The sequence below is a fragment of the Balaenoptera ricei genome, chromosome 8 (assembly GCF_028023285.1).
Source record: "Balaenoptera ricei isolate mBalRic1 chromosome 8, mBalRic1.hap2, whole genome shotgun sequence".
In the NCBI taxonomy this organism is placed as follows: Eukaryota; Metazoa; Chordata; class Mammalia; order Artiodactyla; family Balaenopteridae; genus Balaenoptera; species Balaenoptera ricei.
This window is the reverse complement of record NC_082646.1, coordinates 66438587-66458548: the sequence shown is the minus strand read 5'-3', so window position 1 is coordinate 66458548 and position 19962 is coordinate 66438587. Positions and strand designations below refer to the sequence as shown.

The 19962-nt window shown below is 50.9% G+C and overlaps 2 protein-coding genes across 7 annotated transcripts in view; both read left to right on the top strand.

The window, feature by feature from the left end:
• DENND2B (DENN domain containing 2B) overlaps positions 1–14436 on the top strand; it is a 150467-nt gene extending 136031 nt beyond the window's left edge. For all 4 annotated transcript variants that reach the window (XM_059931073.1, XM_059931072.1, XM_059931071.1 and 1 more), the window contains 9 exons: positions 1962–2039; positions 2578–2718; positions 5574–5722; positions 9552–9729; positions 10013–10054; positions 11039–11150; positions 11904–12143; positions 13037–13123; positions 13657–14436. In XM_059931073.1, coding sequence (XP_059787056.1) covers positions 1962–2039; positions 2578–2718; positions 5574–5722; positions 9552–9729; positions 10013–10054; positions 11039–11150; positions 11904–12143; positions 13037–13123; positions 13657–13691 — 1062 coding nt within the window. In that variant the 3' untranslated portion in view covers positions 13692–14436. The remainder of the gene's footprint in view (positions 1–1961; positions 2040–2577; positions 2719–5573; positions 5723–9551; positions 9730–10012; positions 10055–11038; positions 11151–11903; positions 12144–13036; positions 13124–13656) is intronic.
• A 4274-nt stretch (positions 14437–18710) lies between these two features.
• Positions 18711–19962, top strand: part of TRIM66 (tripartite motif containing 66) — an 80004-nt gene continuing 78752 nt past the window's right edge. Inside the window, exon 1 of one of the 3 annotated variants that reach the window (XM_059931064.1) lies at positions 18711–18870. The gene's annotated coding sequence lies outside the window, so the exon portion shown is untranslated. The remainder of the gene's footprint in view (positions 18871–19962) is intronic. The other 2 variants (XM_059931054.1, XM_059931058.1) reach the window with 2 other exon arrangements.

Below are 19962 nucleotides of genomic sequence, written 5' to 3'. Positions count from 1 at the left end.
ATACACCTGCTGAGGGTTAGGCAGCATATGCTAAAGGCACATAAAGATGAGTTAGACATGGCTCCTATCTTTAAGGAACTTTAGATAGTCCAGTAGAGGAGGTAGGACTTTCAATGTAGAAGGCAGGGCAAAGAGAATGAACTGTGATTTGGGATCTGTTTATGTTCCAGGCTAGATGCTTTAAGTATGTCATTTTCTTTGTTACTCATAATAGCCTATGAGGTATTGGGTTGGCCAAAAAGTTGGTTCGGGTTTTTCCATAGCATCGTATGGAAAAACCCGAACCAACTTTTTGGCCAACCCAGTATTATTATATATGTTCTTTAGATTAAGAAACCGAGACTCAGAGGTGGAATGACTTGCCCAGGGTCATACAGCCAATCAGGGCCAGAGCCAGGTTGACTCCAAGTCCTTTAACACCAAATCTGGTAGTCCTGGATCACCCCAAAGGGTAGTCTGGGGAGAAGGAGTACTTGGAGATAGAATGCCTGGTGAGTGGGGCTAAGGGAAAGTAGAGCAGTACAGATGCCAGGTGGGGAGCCGGGCAGGTTCACCTGGGCCTGGGGAGGGTAGCGTGCCAAAGGCTGCCTTTGCAGGAGCAGAGATGGAGCAGAGCTGCTCCTTTGCCGCGGGCCTGCTGCCCCCAGGGAAGAGCATGTTTGTCCTGGCTGCTCAGAGAGGGCCTGGGCTGGGTCCCTGCCAAGGGGGCTGGCACTGGCTCGGCATTCCTACAGATTGGACACAATGATTCTAACCCAAATCCCACATACTTGTTTTAATCACTTGGGGCTTTAGGGGAGGCGGGGGAGAGGGAAGAAGAGAGGAGTGAGTTTCAGGCCTAATATGGACAAAAACAGATTCTGCCTTCTCTTTAGATCTGTGACGTGTGGCCAGCAGGTTTGGAGACTGAAATAGCCCATCTGCATTTGCTTAGCAGCCTGCATGAGGGGCCAGCACCTGCTGCTCTGCTCCCTCCCCGCTCGGCCTTGCTGGGCACTCCAGGCCTCTGAGCCAGAGGCAGCCACAGAGCCCTGCCAGCCCCTGGCTGGAGAAGTCAACTCCTGTGGACTCACTCCAGCCTGCATTTGGGGGCTCCAGGCCTGGGGAGCTCTCAGTGCACATCTCCTTCAGCTGCCTACCTTTTAAATCCCCCTTTTACTTTGTTCTCCTCTACTCTGTACATGCCTCTGTCCAGTCTCTTTGTGTTTCTTTCCCTTCCTTTCTGTCAGAAGGCAGCATACTTTAGAGGTAATACAGCAAATCAGAGGCAGAAACAGACTCCTGGTTCCATGACTTCTAAATACATGACCTTGGACAATGGCTTAATAATTTTGAACTCAGTTTCCTCATCAATAAAAGGGAGATAATAATGCCTATCTAACAAGTTCTTGGAAAGTTCCAAGCCCAGGACTCAGATATGGCAAATATTCAATAAATAGTAGTTTGCTTCTCTTATCTGGTGTCAGTTTGCTTTCCTAGAATGGGGATGGATCAAGGAAGGGAGAAAAGAGCAACTGAGAAAAGGAATGTTTTGCAGAATCCCCTCTGGGAGGCAGAAGACCGCCTGGCTTGCTCCTAAGGATGTACACAAGTCCCTCCCTTACCACTGGGGGCCTGGGGATTTAGGGATATAAATCCACACATCACCCTATAGCCTCTGCCAAACCTCTTCGTCCTTTGCCAGCCCCCATCAGTGTCCTCCTGGGGGAGAAGGGTGGAGCCTGTGTAGAGCTTGGCAGGAGTCTGGCACCTTGGGCTGGAAGGCCCAGCAGAGGCTGAAGCCTGCCCCCAAAGAGTGGCAGCCTTTTCCTTGGGGGCCTGGTTGAGTAGAGGTTTAGAAGAGGCCCGGAGTCTTCACTAGAAGAGAGGTGCTTAGTCCTCAGTTCCCGAGGAAAAGGAGTCAGATATAGTAATCATGCATTCTCTGTGTCTGTGTCTCTCTCCTCCTTGTCCTGGCCCAGCCAAGTGGGAAAGGGCCTCGGTTGCCAGAGGTATACTGTGTCATCAGCCGCCTTGGCTGCTTCGGCTTGTTTTCCAAGGTAAGAGGGCTCTGGCTTACTTCCCTCCCCCTTCCCCGAGCTGACAGCTCCCATAGGAGTATCTGCATGCGGCTTAGATGAGAAAACCACCTGTGTGTGTGAGAGGGTGAGAGAAGGCGAGAATGCAAGGGCAAGTGCAAGGGAGCTCTCTGACTCCCTCCCCATCTACCAGCTCCTGCACCGGCAGTGTCTGCTAATGTCACAGCTCACCCTGGCCCATGGGCGGAGCTGAGTCCTTGGGGACAGAGACCCTGCGGGAAGCCAAGTGCCCAGGAACCCGACCTCAAGTGGTATTTCCTTTGCCCAGCTACTCAGATCTTGGAGTCTGAGGCAAGGACTAGTTAGGGAGCAGAGCTGACACCGAGTGGCCAGGGAGACGGGAAGGGTAGGGTGTGAAACTCCTGGCGAGATAGTCCGCCATCTCCCAGCTTTCGGCCCAGGCTGGTCAGATGCCGGGCTGCCCTCTTCTCTGCCCAGGAGGTAGGGGAGGGTGGCGCCCTGACACCCTTCCTCTTTGGGCTGCTGGCGGTGGGCACAGGTCCTAGATGAGGTGGAGCGCCGGCGTGGGATCTCCGCCGCTCTGGTCTATCCCTTCATGAGAAGTCTCATGGAATCACCCTTCCCTGCCCCAGGGAAGACCATCAAAGTGAAGACATTCCTGCCGGGGGCTGGCAATGAGGTAGGGATTTCTGCTGCCTCTTCTCTCAGACCATGGACTGGGGCTGGAGTGGGACCTGCTGAGCCAAGGCTCAATCTCTGGGGGTGCAGAGCACGGCCCCTTCCTTGCTCAACACATTTGTATACCTCACCAACAGGGGCTAAAAAAAGTGAATGACAGAACTGTAATTGTTGCTCAACTCTCTGCAGCTTCTAGGGGCCTTCCCTGACCTGTTTGGACTAAACTGCAGGCCACCTTTTATTCATTCATCAAATGTTTACAGAATATGTGCTCTCTTATAGTCAGGGTTCCTGCAGACTTTGAGGCAGAGTCATATAGTTAAAGAGGGGCACAGCTCGGCCCTTGTGGAGTTCATAGTCTAGTGGGAGAGACTGACATTAAATAAATACTTGTACGTAGAAACAGATAACTCCTAAAAGTGTTAGGTGCCAAGTGAAAGCACAGAGTGAGAGTGTGTAACAGGGGATGTGCTTTAGATTAGGGGCCAGGAAAGGCCTCCTCTGAGGAAGTGACATTTTACTGGGGACCCAAGGTGAGTAGAGTCAACCAGATGAAGTGGGAGGAGGGAGACTGAAAGAGAAGGGTATGGGCAGGAGAGGATTATTCCAGGTAGAGGGACAGCATGCAAAGGCAAAAGTTGGGAAAGCGTGGATGCTTGCCAAGGAACGGAAAAAAAGACCAGGATGGTTGAAAAGGTGAGTGAGCAGGAGGGATAGACAGCAGGGCCAAATCACAATGTACCTGTAGGCCAAGTTCAGGGTTTTGGAATGTCTCTAAAGCAGGGTTATAAGATCCGAGATATGATGTTCAAAGCTCCCTCTGGCTGTTATGTAGATTACGGACTGGAGTGAAAACAGGGAGACCAGCTTGGATATGTTGCGGTAGTACAGGCAAGAGATGATCGGAGTTTGGATTAAGGTGTGGAGGAAAAGATGGAGACAATAGATGGATTTGAGATGTGCTTTAGAATTAGGGTCAATAGCACATTGTGTTTGATTGGAAGTAGGGGATAGTGTTAGGGAGACTTGAAGGCGAATTCCCAGTTTTCTGGCTTGAGCAGCAGGTCAGCGGATGGAGCACCTGAAGGAGGGGGAGGCTTGTGAGGGGGAAGAGTTTGATTTTGTACACGTTACGTCTACGATGCCTGTGAGACACCCCAGAGAAGACGTTTAGTAGCAAACAGTGTAGACAGGGAAGAGAAGATAGTCCCAAGGGCCTCCAGCATTTAGAGGGCCTGCAGCAGAGGAGCAGCAGCCCTGAAAACCAAGACAGGAGGAGTGCCAGGAAGCCAAGGAAGGGGGCCTCTCAGAAAGGAAGGAGTGATCAGGCGAGGTCAGGATGAGGCGTGGCGGGATTCCTTGAGTTTCAGAAACGTGGGGGGTCAGGGGGCCGAGAAGCTTGAGTAGAGAGACTTGAGAAGTGAATGGGGTTGAGAAGGGGGAATAGCCTGTAGAGACAGCTTTTAAGAGGCTTGGCTGTGGGGAGAAATGGGGAAGGGGCAGTGGTTGAACGGTAATGTGGAGCCAGGGGAGAGTCAGTTGAAGGTGGTTGTCTGGGTGCTGGTGGCAGTGGCCCATCAGAGGAAGAGGTTAAAGCAGCAGCAGAGGGAGGGGACAGTCAGACTGTCAGTGAGAAGGCAGGGCAGTGGGATCCAGGGAGAGACTGGCTTTTTAGGAGAGAAGGGTACTTCCTTGTGTAATGGCAAGGAAGGGCCATGGCTTGTAGATTCTGGATTCTCATCTGATGGCTTCAGTTTTCTCAAAATGGAAAAGAAGGTCATCCTCTGAGAGTGAGAGGTGGATGTTGGGTTTGAGGAGAGGGAAGAAGAAATAACTTAGTTGCTGCAGGGAGTGGAGAGGGTCTGACTAAAGAAACATTGGGTTTGCTGGGAGTGGCGAATGCCATTTAAGGCCTTTCTTGTAGCATCTTTTCTCCCACGCTCTTTCGGAGGGACTTTCTGCTTCCTGCATGACCTGGGGGCAGGACCCCCGACCCTACCCTGAGAGTCCAGTAGCATGCCTGGGAGTCAGTCCTTCAGGATGGGGCCCAGCCCGCTCAGCAGCCTCGTCTCAACGCTCTGACTTGACTTGCTTACTGTCCCTGAACCCTGCTTCCTTTTGCCTAGTAGACACTTCCCTTCTTCTCTCCTTGGACAACCAAGTTAAGCGTCTTGTGCTCTGAGCTGCTGCCCTGACCTCTCAGCCCTCTCAGCGCCCTGTGCAGATGTTAATTACACCTTTCCCCTGTCCTGACACCAAGCTGGTGGGCTGTGATCGTTTAGGCTCATTCAGCCTCACTGGGCTATGATCTCCTTGAGGGCAGGTGGATGAAGAGAGGCCCAGGTCCTGTGAGCTTCCTGTGTGAACTCTCACTCCCTGGAGGAGCCCGGACCCTCGGGGTAGTAGGAGTGGGGCGCTGGCTGCATGCAGGCTCTCAGGAGGGAGGCTTGGGGGAGCTTCACTGTGACTTCTTCCGCGTGGGGCAAGGGCAGGAGGGCAGGGAGGGCAGTGCAGATGAAGTTGTGTGGCTCCCTCCCGCCCTCATCTGTAAGAGCAGTCAGCTCTCCTCCCCCCTTTGCTGAGAGCCTGGCATATGGCTCCCCAGCTCCTTCCTTCCGGAGCCTCCCCCATATTCAGTTAGCCCTGTTGCCCACAGGCTGGGCGTCTGAGTACTGTGGGAGCAGAGCTGTGGTCTGAGTGGAGGAGGAGACTGGGTCTTACTACACAGTGGGGTGGATTAGAGGCCTTGGGAAAGCAGGTGGGAAGGGGAGCCAGCTTCCGGTCGCTTTGTGTAGGACCCAGGAGTGGCACCCACCTGATCTGCCTTGACCCACTTGCCCCACTGCTCTCCTGCAGGTGTTAGAGCTGCGGCGGCCCATGGATTCCCGGCTGGAGCATGTGGACTTCGAGTGCCTTTTTACCTGCCTCAGTGTGCGCCAGCTTATCCGAATCTTCGCCTCACTGCTGCTGGAGCGCCGCGTCATTTTTGTAGCAGATAAGCTCAGGTAGGGCCCAGCAGGTGAGGTGAAGAAGGGGGTAAAGCACATCCACTATTCATCCAATGTGATTTACGAGCCCTAGTATATGCCAGCCACTGTCGTATTAGTGCGTGGAGTGTGTGTGTATGTGTATGTGTGCATCTGTGTGTGGTGAGAGAAAGATCAAATGCAGAGGAAAGGTTAGCAAACCCGGGCAGAGAGGATGACTGAGGGAGCAGGGCTTGCGAGCACACAAGATGGCAGGGTTGAGAACCCAATGGAGGACTTGGCTGGAGGGAAAAAGACAAACGCTGCTGCTTTTGCAACGGCCAAGATTGTAGGGGTACCAATCTATCTACATGCAGAAAGGTAAGAAAGTAAGATTTCTAGCTGAGGGCCACACTTCCTCTGGAGGCGGAGGCAAGGCCACCTCTGTGGGATGCTGAATTTTAAGAGAGCGATGAACTTTAGGAAGAGCCACAGTGAGGAAGGGGCAAGGGCACTGACTAGGGATAGTATGAGGAGTGCTGAGCCATCCAGTGAGGGGGCCAGTGAGGGTGTCACCTGGAGAAGGCAACTGAATGGAGTGACCCAGGGCCAGGCATGTGGGGGTTTGCAGAGAAGGACCAGGTGAGGGTCTTGAGAGTGCTGGGGAGGAGAGTGGTTGTAGGAAGGTTGGCCAAACTAGGAAAGGGAGAAAGAAGCCCAGGGACTGGAGGTGTCATTGAGGCAGGGGAGCTGGATTAAGAAGAATAAGAAAAGAGCTGACTAGATCTCAAGTCTTAGTCTGAAATGTTGGCATTTATGATTTTAGAGGCAGAGGAGTTCCAGATGGTTGTGGCCATGGGAGGGGGCAGCAGAAATGTCACTGGACATGAGGTGTTCTGGAAGAGGCCGAGCTCTTCTAGGCAGCCAAGGGTTTTTTTCCTCTTTAAAAGAGCGTCTTAGTCCATTCAGGCTGCTATAACAAAATACCACAGACTGGGTAGCTTATAAACAACAGAAATTTATCTCTCACAGTTCTGGAGGCTGGAAGTCCAAGATCAGGGTGTCAGCATGGTCACGTTCTGGTCAGGGCCCTCTTCCTAGTTCATAGCTGTCGGCGTCTCACTGTGTCCTCACATGGTGGAAGGGGGGTTCTTTTTTTATAAGAACACTGATCCCATTCATGAGGTCTCCACTCTCATGACCTAAGCACCTCCCAAAGGCCCTATGTCCTAATATCATCATATTTGGGGGTTAGGATTTCAACAAAGAATTTGAGGGGACACAAACATTCAGACCATAGCAAAGGGTATATGTAGGGGATGGGACAGGCAGGGAGAGGATGAGATCTCGGCAACACATTGTATGATTTTTCGTCAAAGAACCCATCACGGGGGGCAGTAGTTTCTTTAGAGTGGTGGAATTAATTTAGTCATTTAGACGTTTATTAAGCTATCTGCTATGTGCCATAACATACGCTAGGCGCTGATATGAGAGGCAGAAAAGAAGATTCCTCTTCCTGGTTTGTCCCCCAATAAGCCCAGGATCCCTGGGGTCTTTCTTTTGTGTGCTTGAGAGGGTCATGAGGAAATGGACTCCCAAATGCCCTCATAGGGCATTGGCGCAGGAACTCAGGGCCACCCTCAGCCCAGGAGAAGTAAAGAGGAGGAAAACCCAGAGCTTCTGGCTTTTCCAGAGAGAGCCAGGTTTAGAAAAGAAGATTGTCTCCCACTTCCCGTCACAGCCTCAGTGCTTCTGTACACCACAGTTCTATGTACGTCATGGGCCCGTCAGGCCTTGTGAAGGGACCGAGCCGGCAACCGGAACTAGCCAGGTATGGCAGCTTCCTGGGGCCCCGTCTGTGCCTTTCTGCCATCCGTGTTCACTGTCTGCCAGCAAAGCCCCCGCTACCCAGCTGTGAGGCTCTGGTCTGGTCAGACCTTGATGCCCCTAGCAGAGCCTGGACCCCGAGGTTTCTTTTCTTGAAGGTTCCACTCCCTTACCCAGGACAGAGCCTCCTCTTGGCCACCCCCATGGCCCTCAGCCTGGCTCCAACAGGGCTGTGAATACAGTGATTGTTTCCCGTGGCTTCAGCTGCCTCTGAACACACTCCTGGACCATTTGGGGAGGAAAATACCCCAGGGCCCTGATCTGGCCTGGCTCAGCATTCAAGTCCTGCCAATCTTGGGTCTTAGAAAAGATGTCTTCCCTGCTTGGGGTCTGCCTCTGACTGAAGAGGGGCAGAATAGGCAGCCCAGTGAGGGCACACAGGCCTGGACTGGGGTCAAGGCTCAGTAAGCCCAGCCACCTCTTGTTCCGTTGCTCACATTTTAGGTTTTCCACAAGTCCTTGGTCCCTCTGGCCTAGTTCTGATGTCTGTGTAAGTGGGAGGGTGTGTGTGTGTGTGTGTGTGTAGGTGCACGCGCGTCCACGCACGCATACACAGGCTCTGCAGTGATCAGCCCTAAGGGTTGTACAAGCCTTCTGCCTCCCGAGCCCCAGGCCCACTGGAAGGCATTGTGGAGCTGTGTTTCCTTTGACCCTGGACAGCCCCTTTCCAGATCTTTTTCAGATGGCTCTCCTTGGGGTATGGGGAGCTGCTGTCCCTAGGGGAAGGGCTCTCAGGGCCAGCATACCTGTGTCTCTGCCTCAAGGCCCAGCGGTATTTTAGTCATCCATGGGGTGGTAGGACAGCCAAGCAAGGCACTGGCTGCCAAAACGCTTGCAAATGTCCACCGAGGTCCTTCTGGAAAAGAGGGGTTGTTTCTGTCATGGGTTGGAACCATGTTCTCTGACTGGTGGGCATTAGTCATGAAAGGGTGAGAGTCCCTGCTGGAGCTGATCAAGTGGAGCCCAGGGCTTTCATAGCTAACACGTGGGACCAATAGATGCGGAGAGACAGGGTGGGAAAGGCAGGCTTGAGAATGAACTTGACTCTGGGCCTCTGTCTCCTCATATGTAATGTGGCCCTTAGGGGAGTGCCTTTGACCCCTCTCCTGACGGGTGGATGGTTAAAGCCAGGTGTGTCTCCTGTGTTGACCGGTGACCCACACTCTCCCTCAGCACTCACTTCTGTGCCTTCTGCTTAGCGTCGGGGAGATTGTCCTTCCAGTCTCCCGTTGGTCGTTCTGCTTGGCCAACCAGCCCTGTGGTGCTGGAGGCCTGGAGCCCCCCTCTAGGCCAAGAGAAGTGTGACCCCACTGAGACCTCTGGCTATTTTTTGGAGCATGAGAGGACAGATGGGAGTGGTTAAGAATGGTGCCAGCCTCACCTCAGTCAGTGGTCCTCAGTCAGACCGCTTTTTCCAATTAGGAGAGGGAGGAACGGATAGAGAGGAAGAATGGTAGAAGTAACACTGGGCTGGGAGACAGGAAAACTGGTTGTGTCCCAGGTGTGCCACTTATGACCAGACTGACCCTGGGTATCAATGGCCCCAGCTGTAACATGTGGACCTGATAAGATGACCTTCCAGCTCTTACTATGAATTTGTGATCAACCCTTGCTCAGGTTACCTTTGTACTCCCTGGCCTGAGCTGATACTCCCACACTAGGTCAGGCCCACCTGTGCATTTGGGTGGCTCTTGGGGGTGTGTATGTGTGTTCAAGTGTTGCTATGTACCTTTATGACTGTTCCTAGGTAGAGCCACCAAAGAGGGTAGCGCCATTGTCCCTGAGGTCCCGAGCAGTGGGAATGTGGGAACTTTACCAGTCTGCAAGGTCAGACCCAGGCCCAAGGCTCCTTAGCATTTTTGTGGCACTGGGAGTTTTAACATGAAAGGATGTCTTGAGTCTGGCCCAGCAGGCTGTAACGCCCCTTCCCCGAAGGTGCTGGGCCTGGGCTCAGTGCTTTGTCTGTCTGTCTGTCTGCCAGTACCCTATCCAGCTGCTCCCATGCGGTGGTGGCCTTGCTCTACCCCTTCTCCTGGCAGCACACCTTCATTCCTGTCCTCCCGGCCTCCATGATTGACATCGTCTGCTGTCCCACCCCCTTCCTGGTTGGTCTGCTCTCCAGCTCCCTCCCCAAACTGAAGGAGCTGCCTGTGGAGGAGGTGGGCCACCTGGGGAGCCAGCGGTGGGGAGGTGGGGGGGTTGGTGTGGAGGAAGGAAGGGACAGAAGGAACAGAAACCCCCAGGAGGGATGGGGGTGGCGCGGAGGCTGCTGGGATCTTCTCCTTTGTGTACCCAGCTCTTATCCTTTCTCCTTGGGAGGTCTTTCCCTGGCTGGAGTTATTCCTGTTATCTGACCCTGGGAATCCAGGAGGGCTGGAGGCCTGGGAAGGGCACTGCAGGGATTCATATCCTGAATCACTGTCCCTCGTGACTCTTTCTCAGGCACTGATGGTGAATCTGGGGTCTGACCGATTCATCCGACAGGTAAGAGTGGGACGCTGCAGAGCATGGCCTGACCCAGGGTGGGTGCTTGTTTGATGCAGAGCACCCAGCACTGTCACACACACGACTCCACCTTCACAGCCTGATTGTTGAGCCCTCTGGGTTCCACATTCACAGGACAGACAAGGGTAGAAAGAAGCTGGTCTGAGAAGTCTTGACCTCAGCAGGATCTGCTGTTCTGGTCGGCATCATCAGCTTCTGGAAGGCAGTGTGGGTGTGTGAAGAACATGGCCTGGATCCAAAGGCTTGACCTCTGCCCTCTGCCCCCTTTGAGACACATGATCTTGAACAGGCCTCTGAACTTCTCTGAACCAGAATTCTCATCTCTAAAACACGCATGGTGATAACACCTGCCTTGAAATGTTGCTGGAGGATTATACATGACACACAGAATGCGGCGGAATGTAAAGGTTTGCAATCATTGTCAACTTCAAAAAGCCTCTGTTAGTGGTGGAAATCCTCCTGGCTCTCTATAAAGGAACACAACCCAATGCCGTAGCCTTTGGGAATGTAGTCTGTTACACACCACTGACAGAGCTACGACTCCTGGGTACGAAGCGTCACGATGCAGACACTGAACCAGAATACAGAGACAGGCACAACAGCCTCGCCTCACGCCTGAGACACAGGCTGGGCCACAGTCTCCCCTCCCCCAGCCAACCATGCTTCCCCCCCTGGAGCCGAAGATGGAGGAACTGGGGAGACTTCATCGTGGTGCTGGGGTAGGAGCCCCTGTTGGTCCTGGGCAGTGAATGCCACCCGCTCCACCGCTTTTTATCTTTGTGACCTTGGACAAGTTTCTTAACCTCTCTCTGAGCCTCAGCTTCTCATCTTAAAATGAGGTTGATAATAGTATCAGGGTTCTTGGGAGAATGAAATGAGATGATATATTCAAGCTCTTCAAACAGGGCTGGCACAAAGTTAAGTGCTCAGTCAGTGTCACTGTGCGGTTTCCTTCTCCTGCAGATGGATGACGAGGACACGTTGTTACCTAGGAAGTTACAGGCGGCTCTGGAGCAGGCTCTAGAGAGGAAGAATGAACTGATCTCCCAGGACTCTGACAGCGACTCCGATGATGGTGAGTGAGGCTTGCCCCAGGCAGAATCAGTTCTGGTCCCAGACTCCCTCTGCTCTGGGCCTGGGCCTCATGGGGCTTGGACCCTGATTCTATGCACCAGACCCTTCTGGCTAGTGAAGCTCAGGTATAGGACCTTGGTCTCACTTTAGCCTAGAATTCTCTAGCCCCACTAGTGTGGTTCTAGGAGTTGTGGCTTGACTGGGTCTGAGGGGAGAGAAGTAGTGTAGTATCTTATCAGAGGGAGTTCAGAAACTTAGACAACATCGGGGCTGCTTCTAGGGTGGCCCAGGCTACAGAGCTACCTCTTGCCTCTAATTCTCTACCTCAGGAAGTTTGGGGAGAAAAACCCTAAAGACAGTTGGCAACCGCAAAGACTCTTCTCGCTGACAGGACACTAGTTATTCCTCCCTCTCAGGCCCTGCCTTGAGCCGCTGCAGGAGATGGAGGGAACTTCCTCTTCCTGTGAAGCCAGGGAAACCACCGAGCTTAAGGGGTGTGGGGAGTGGCGCTCTGGTCTCTAATCTCCATTCTCATTCATCCAGCAAGTATTCCCCAGCTTCCGTGTTCAGAGCACAGTTTCCGACCTCTTGGCTCAGGAGCTAGTTACAAGCCTGGGAGCACAAGAGCTAAGGTTTCAAGAACAGAGAAGTGGTTCTGGCTGGAGTTCCGTCGAGGAGAGGGAGACACCACCAGATGGAGGCTGGGGATGCAGGCTCTTGACCTGAACCTCAAAGATTTTCTCTTCTCTTCCAGAATGTAATACCCTCAATGGGCTGGTGTCAGAGGTGTTTATCCGGTTCTTTGTGGAGACTGTTGGGCACTACTCCCTCTTCCTGACCCAGAGTGAGAAGGGGGAGAGGGCCTTTCAGCGAGAGGCCTTCCGCAAGTCTGTGGCCTCCAAAAGCATCCGCCGTTTTCTTGAAGTTTTTATGGAGTCTCAGATGTTTGCTGGCTTCATCCAAGACAGGGAGCTAAGAAAGTGTCGGGCAAAGGGTAAGGCCAGAAGAGCCTGGGGTGGGGGGTTCTGGGGGGATGTCAGGCGTCCTCCAACGTTTCTGCTACCCGCAGGGCTGAGTAGCCAGGCACTGGTGAGCTCCCATCAGGAAGCTCTTGAGTTATTAGCCAGGGCAGGCCTCCTAACATCCCTTTTCTTCTGAGAGAGACTGCCAAGGGCACTTTCTCCTCCTGCCCCAGTATGTGCATTCACAAGGCTGGGCACAGGCTGGAGCCACGTGGCAAGAGTGGGGCTTATCCCCACCTATCCCCGCATTCACAGGTCCTTCCTTACTCAGAGAAAAAGACCAGACTGTGCAGTTTAGGGAGTCCTGAGAATCCAGGGTTGAGAAAGCCCTTGAAGAGAACTGAGCTAGCTCTCTGTCTTAGGTTGGTGACAGTCTGCCCTCAGAGCACAAAGGTTATCTTATCTCTGTTATTTCATCAGCTCTGCTCACTCTAGGGCTTTTTCATCTCATCAAGACCTTTCTAACCTCAGGGTTATTATTTCTTCTGCCCACTAATACTGTCCATTTAGTGTAACAGACCTTTTGAAACAACATGGTAGAGTGGTCTAAAAGGAGCTGGAGAAGGTGTCCACTTGGGGGCAGCTCTGATACGAGGAGTGGCATCCTCGCCATAATGCGGCTCAGGAACGTGCACTGGGAGGCAAGGGGCTCTTGCCATCAGCAGTGAACACAGTGAGATGTCATTAATAATAGTTTTGATGAGCCAGTCTGAATTCTGGTAGGATGCTCTTATAAGTTATAATTGCAGATCTTTGGTTTCCCCCTTTTTGGGATCTGTGCCCTTTGGTCCCCCTCCAGGAGGCCTCCCCTTCCCTCCCTCCTATGACTGTTCTCTTCCCTGTTCCTGTTTCTTCTCTTCCCCAGGCCTCTTTGAGCAGCGAGTGGAGCAGTATTTAGAGGAACTGCCAGACACTGAGCAGAGTGGAATGAACAAGTTTCTCCGCGGTTTGGGTAAGTAGCTTTGTCACTAATGAGACATATTCAGCAAGAAGGGAGGGACTGGGGGAATCTGTACCCCAAACTACTCTAAACCAATGCCAGTGGGTATTTGTATCGGGGCTGTAGACAGAACAGGAAGAGATCTCATAAAGCCTCACCTAGGTCAGGTCTTTCTGGGTGCATTTCTTCCTGAGTGAGCACAAGGGCCATTAGGACCAGTGAGCTCTCCTCGAGGCTATAAGGGGTCTACTACAAAAGTGGCAGCACCAGAGTGCCCTTCAAAGAGCTCAGCCAACTAAATCACAGAATCATAGCATGTCTCACTTTAAAAGGAAAATTGAGACTGAAGAAGTTAAATGGCTTGCCCAAAGCCATACATGATTAATACCAGTGCTCTAATTAGAGCTCTAGAGTGTTTTCACCATCCTGGATCATATCTAGCTGTAATCCAGTCTTTCTAATCCTTCTCTCCCACTGAGAGGGTCAGGGCTGTTGGAAGAGATGATACTGAAATGTTCTCACTCTTGCCCTCCTCTGGCCCACAGGCAACAAAATGAAGTTCCTCCACAAGAAGAATTAAGCCCCTCTCCCAGTGACAGAGTCCAGTGCCTGCAGAGCCTGGAGCCTGGGGAGGGGCCCGGCCTTGGACCCTCTGGGCTGCTATGGCTGCTCTGCCCCCACAGACCCCACCCCCCAAGCCAGCCCACCTCTGCCTTCACAATATCCCAGGATACTGTTTGTAAATAATCTGCTGTAAGCTTTCTTATCTGTTTTTGTAACAAGCAAAGAGAATCCGGTAAATATTTGTATATTCCCAAGAGGCCGGGTGCTTTCCTGCCCTGCCGGAGCATGGATGAAGTTTTGCTGGGTGCTGGTGACTGGCCAATTATGTGCAGCTGACTGTCTCAGCCGAACCACTGATCTTCCCCTGGAGGCTCCTGGCCTGCCTGCCTAAGGCCCCTGCTGCCAGTCTCGGGCCCTGGAGAGCAGATGCTGTCTTGTTATGTACAGGACTATTTTTTTTAAATCTTAGAGTTTCTATTTTTTTCTAGTAGTCCCCCTCCCCTAATCCTCTGTTTTTGAAAGGCAAAGGCCAATCAACCCCCATTTGCAGCATGGTACCAGGCTCTTGGGCCTGGCCTTCTCCTATTCCTCCCACCTTTGTGATGGTCAGTGAGTCATGGGAAGCCCACCCCCCAGCTCTGCTAGTGTCCTCTGGGCCCGGCTCCCACTCAGTGGTGGCCATGATGCGGTACAGGGCATCCCTCCTTCCCATCATCTACGGGTGTTCTCAATAAACAGTGTATAGTTGTTTGGGCCCAGAGCCCCATGTGTTTCTTGGCTTTATTATCTAGAGTTCTCTCTCCAGGGGGATGGGCTGAGGCAGGCCAATCAGGGATGAAACACCTTCATGCAGGGAACTGAGTACTTGATTTAATTAAGAGTTTAGATTTAGTGTGGGTCACTGACCTCCCCTGAAATTGAGTTCTCTGGCCTGAGCTGTATGACTGCTCTTAGAAGATAACTAATCATTGCTCTAGCTCAGCTTCCCTCTCCAACAGCTAACTGTTCAGATTCTATGTGTTTCCAGTGATGGAGAGAATGTTCATTGCCCCTTGGCTCCACTATTAGGTGAATCTTGACATTTTCCTATTCAGTATGAAGCCCTTAAGACATCATTGGGTATCCTAACACTGGTGGAGTCAAGCCCAGCTAAAGCCAATCCAGGGCTTGCTTATAGCCCTGGCCCATTGTCTATGGCTCTTCCATGTCAGTCTGTGAAGTTTTTTTACCATTGCAAGTGTAGGTGTGCATATAGAAAATTCTGCTATATTCCTTGGAAAAGCAAGGAGAGAAGCAAGGTGGGGAATATGGGTGGCTTAGGCTTTCCACTCACCCAAGGCCTTCACAGAGCTGAGACCTTGAAAATTCACAGGATGAGGCATTAAGCTGGAAGTCTCTTCATTGGTATTGGCTTTGAGTTTGGTGGATTTGAATCATAGAGTGAAGTTTTCCTGTCCTTCTACCCTAGCCTGCTTGTTAAACAGGAGATGATCCCTTCCTGAATCCCCTTTCCTTCTTTTCCCCATCTCCACTGAGCCCTGCACAGGTCCCAACCTGTCCGTGGTTTGGGGTTGCTGTCTGTCTCATAAAGCAAAGTAGAGGGTTTGTCTTCTGGGAAGACAAATTCGTCTTCTCCTCTGAGAAAGCCTCTTACATAGTTGGGTTTGGCATCTTCCAGGAATAGGAGGGCAGGGATTGAGGCCTCATGAGTAGTCTGGGTTTTCAGCTGAGGTAGAGAGAGAAGACAGTGGTTATAACTGGAAAGTCCAGAGTAGGGTATCGTTACCTCCAGAACTTGTCACTGTTAACTCAGCCTGGGCTTCATGAGTCATAGAAGTGGATTCCTTAATAAAATAATAGTTTACAAAAGGTGCTATTTCTTTCTCCTTTCCTCTCCCTCTCTCTTTTTTTTTTAAATTAATTAATTAATTTATTTTTGGCTGTGTTGGGTCTTCGTTTCTGTGCGAGGGCTTTCTCTAGTTGCGGCGAGCGGGGGCCACTCTTCATCGCGGTGTGCGGGCCTCTCACTGTCGCGGCCTCTCTTGTTGCGGAGCACAGGCTCCAGACGCGCAGGCTCAGTAGTTGTGGCTCACGGGCCCAGTTGCTCCGCGGCATGTGGGATCTTCCCCGACCAGGTCTCGAACCCGTGTCCCCTGCATTGGCAGGCAGATTCTCAACCACTGCGCCACTAGGGAAGCCCTCCCTCTCTTTTTTAATGTGGCTCCACAGAATCCTCAGACATGTGATCAGATCACAAGATATATAGGTGTAAATTATTACTTTTAAAAATCTGTAACTTTTATGTAGCTTTAAAATACACTGCATTTTAACCCTAGGGGTTCCCACCTCCTCCCATGGCCACAGCTCTCATCCCAATCTAGAAAACTGATACTGGCACACAATGGCTTGGAATGGGCTGCAAGGGCCCATACAGTGACTGCTATGGGCGAGGCACAGAAGTCTCATCTGGAAGGTAGAGGAGGGTGTGTCCAGGGGGCCTGGTTTGGGGTTGACAAAAAGTATTTAGGGCTTCTTTCCAAGTTCTGCTTTCACGTGATCTCTGGACACCTAAACTGATGGTTCTCAATCCTAGCAGATGCAACACTCTTCCTCTATAGCAAATACTGTTAACTCCCCCTTTTACTATCCTGAAATGAAATTCATAGATAATGTAACGTACCTAAACACATCTTAACTGTAATATAGTCTTAACCATAATATAAAAGGGGAGAAATAAAAGGAAAAGTATTCTGTCATAAAATAACATGTACTTAAATACGTGAATGCTTGGGCACAACTGTATTAGAAGATATAATTAAGTCAGATGCTTACACCTGTACACAATTACTGTGAATGCAACAGCTACACATGCAGAAAAGGTGTGTTGAATTAGCAACTCAGATTCTACTAAGTGGGTGTTAACCACTTGGTAAGAGAGTTTTCTGAAATGAACAATTTTGGGCAATATTCTAAACAAAACACATTTTGAGCTTCCCCTGATTTAAACAATAGTTGGAATCCTGGAAAACTGAGAAGTATTATGAAAACTACAAAAAAAAAACAAAAACAAACACAAAAAACCAATAACACATCTTTTTGATTTTGATTGTGTGTAAAATGAAGGTAGGTTGTAAGCTAGGTTTTCCTTTGCTGTTTAGAGCAGCGGTCGCCAGCCTTTTTGGCACCAGGGACCGGTGTCACGGAAGACAGTTTTTCCAGGCAAGGGGTGGGGCTGGGGGGTTGTCCGGGCAGTAACGTGAGTGATGGGGAGCAGCAGAGGCAGCTTCACTCACTTGCCCACTGCTCCCCTCCTGCTGTACGGCCCAGTTCCTAACAGACCGCGGACCCCTGGTTTAGAATCAACCCATACATTGCAGGACATCAAGCATATCTGGTTGCTTCCCTTCCATAATTGTGACCAAAAATGCTCCCGTACCTTTACAAAATGCGCCCCAGCCCCCCGAGGATGGTGTCGCCACTACCGAAAATAACGGTGCTTAGACAGTGCCTTTCTGGGAAATTGCTCAGGGGCAGTGCAATGCTGTCTCCTCTACCAGAAGTCCCAGCGCCTATGAACTGTCAGCCCTCCTCCATTTTGGAGTTAAGAAAGGCCCTGGGGTTTTCTCCAGTAATCAGTCTGGTAACTTTTACAGCAGGGCAGATTGCGCCATTACATCTTTCTAAATGCTCTTTTCAGTAAATTACCATGCTCTGGTAAACACAATGTTGAAATGAGAAGTATGGGCTTTTTAAAGGCAATATTTTGGAATGCTCTTGGAAAGCAACTGTGGTTCACATTGGATGGTATGTGGAATTAGGACCCCAAGAAAATTATTCTAATTATATCACAGATCAGTTTAAATTTTGTTAAAAATAATACCCTTCATTTGGCAAATAGACTTATAACTCACCTTGTACCCCAAAGGTCTGATTTATAAGGATACATAAGTATTTTTTTTTTAAACCAACTTTAAGTGGAAATGAAAGTAACACAAAAACTGGACTGCAAAACAGAGCCAGAAATGAAACATACATTTAACCTATATTCTTCCTAGGGGCGACACACAAAATTAGTTTCTAGAGCCACACAATGTGGCATTCCAAAACATCTTGAATTTACTTGCCTATGGGGGTGGGTGTAATTTTAAAAGGTCATGAAGTTCTAGAATAAGAGAAAATATTACTTTGCAGCACTGACAAGCCACCATAACTATTTTTTTTTAAATTTATTTTATTTATTTTTGGCTGTGTTGGGTCTTTGTTTCTGTGCGAGGGTCTTCTCTAGTTGTGGCGAGCGGGGGCCACCCTTTATCGCAGTGCGCGGGCCTCTCACTGTCGTGGCGCACAGGCTCCAGACGCGCAGGCTCAGTAGTTGTGGCTCACTGGGCCTAGTTGCTCCGCGGCATGTGGGATCTTCCCAGACCAGGGCTCGAACCCGTGTGCCCTGCATTGGCAGGCAGACTCTCAACCACTGCGCCACCAGGGAAGCCCCCACCATAACTCTTAAAGTTGTCTATTTAGATTGCTTTTTAACGTGAAAGTAATATGCATTTGCTTAAGGAAGAAACTCAAACTGTACCAAAGCATACATCATCTTCCTCACCTCCCAAAACTCATGAGGAAATCCCTTCTGCGTTGTTCTTCCAGAACCTTCCCATGCACGTACAAGCTTTTTTTTTTTTTTTTTTTAATTCCAAAGTACCTCAAACACTCATTATCTTTTAACGGCAACGTAATCTGATATGGAAATTCCCATCTTGAAAGTGTGAAAGTGCATCGAAAGGCCACATCTCTTCTTCCGCGCGGCCAAGGCGGAAATTAAGTGCGGCGAGGCTGGCGACCTGGGCTTTCCGCCCACCACGCCTCACTTGGACCCTGGCCGGGTTAAACCTCCCGCCTCGTCCGCATGCCACGGGCCCGGCCCCGCCCCTACCGGAAATGGTGGACCGGCGCCGATCATGCTTCCGGCCGTCGGGTGGGACAGAGATCAAAGTGACGCCGGAACCAGAACCTCACACCCTCCGGAAGTGGCTCAGGGGCGGGGAAGAGGAGAGCGGCTGTGCGGTGCGGACGGTTTGAGGGCGCCAAGGACGTCAGGCGGCAGGGACCAACGAGAGCGGCCGCTGGGGCGCCACGCCAGCCTCCGCAGGGCTCCAGCCGCCGGTATCCCGGTAACCTCCCGCCCCGCAGCGCAGGTAGGCGAGTGCTGCCTGCCTCCCGCCGATGGCGCACGCCTTTGGCTGCTTTTCATCCCGGGCTGGCTGCTACTGGGCTAGTTAGCCATCGAATAGTAATGTTTATTTGAATTGAAAAGTTAAAATCCTATTTAGCTGGTTTTGACAATGAGGGCTTTTGCAAATTAATTATGTGGCGGACATTTCCCATAAATTGGAAGTTACAGCGGCAGCTCCGAGGTTTGAGTAACAATGTATTTAAAGCACATACATTATTAGGCTATATTATTAGGCTAGAAATATCCTTAGCAACTCAAGCTTATAGAAAATTTAGCCGTTAACCTGAGTTAGGGGGCACCTGCTCCCCCTACATGGGAGAATCTCATCAACACCGTGCACTTATCATCGGCCACTAAAGAGGCAGTGGCAGTATGGGTCTGTGCCTACCGGACAAGCTAATCAAAGCTTGACAGTCTCATGCATGAGCTTTTCCTATGCATCGGCTATATTTTGTATTTCAGCATTGGCACGTTTCACTCTCAGATGATAGATATAAAATCAAAGCGTAAGGTTTGCCTTAGGTCCTATGAAAGATAAGCGCTTGCTCTAGGTCCGTGTCCTCCATTATCTTGGAACATGTTTGGCTTTTCACCAGTAACCCAGCTTCCTTTGGCAACAGTATTACCTGGGAGTAATCAGAGCATCTGCCCAGTTATTACCTGTAGATAATGGTGAGCGAGCAAGCCGGAACATGGCAGCTCACACAGATCAGTAGCTATACTCTCCAGGCTTGGAGATGGTATTTGAGGTATCCTCCCTATTCAGAATGGCTGTACTAGTGACTGACTTTCATATTTAGCATGCATGTCCAACAGCAGCACCTCCATATAGGATTGGGATGAGCATTATCCCATCCAGTTTCAGGATAGTTATGCTGGAAGGTTCTAACAATGAAACCTTGGAAGAAGCTAGCCATAAAGGGACTACTGACCACCTATCCTCCCCCTGAACCATATTTTGCTGCCAGCCCCACCCCAATTCAGTCACCAAGTCCTGTCTGTCCCTTCTGTCTTCTGAATCCTGTCTTCCATCCTCATGGTCCCGCCTCCAGCC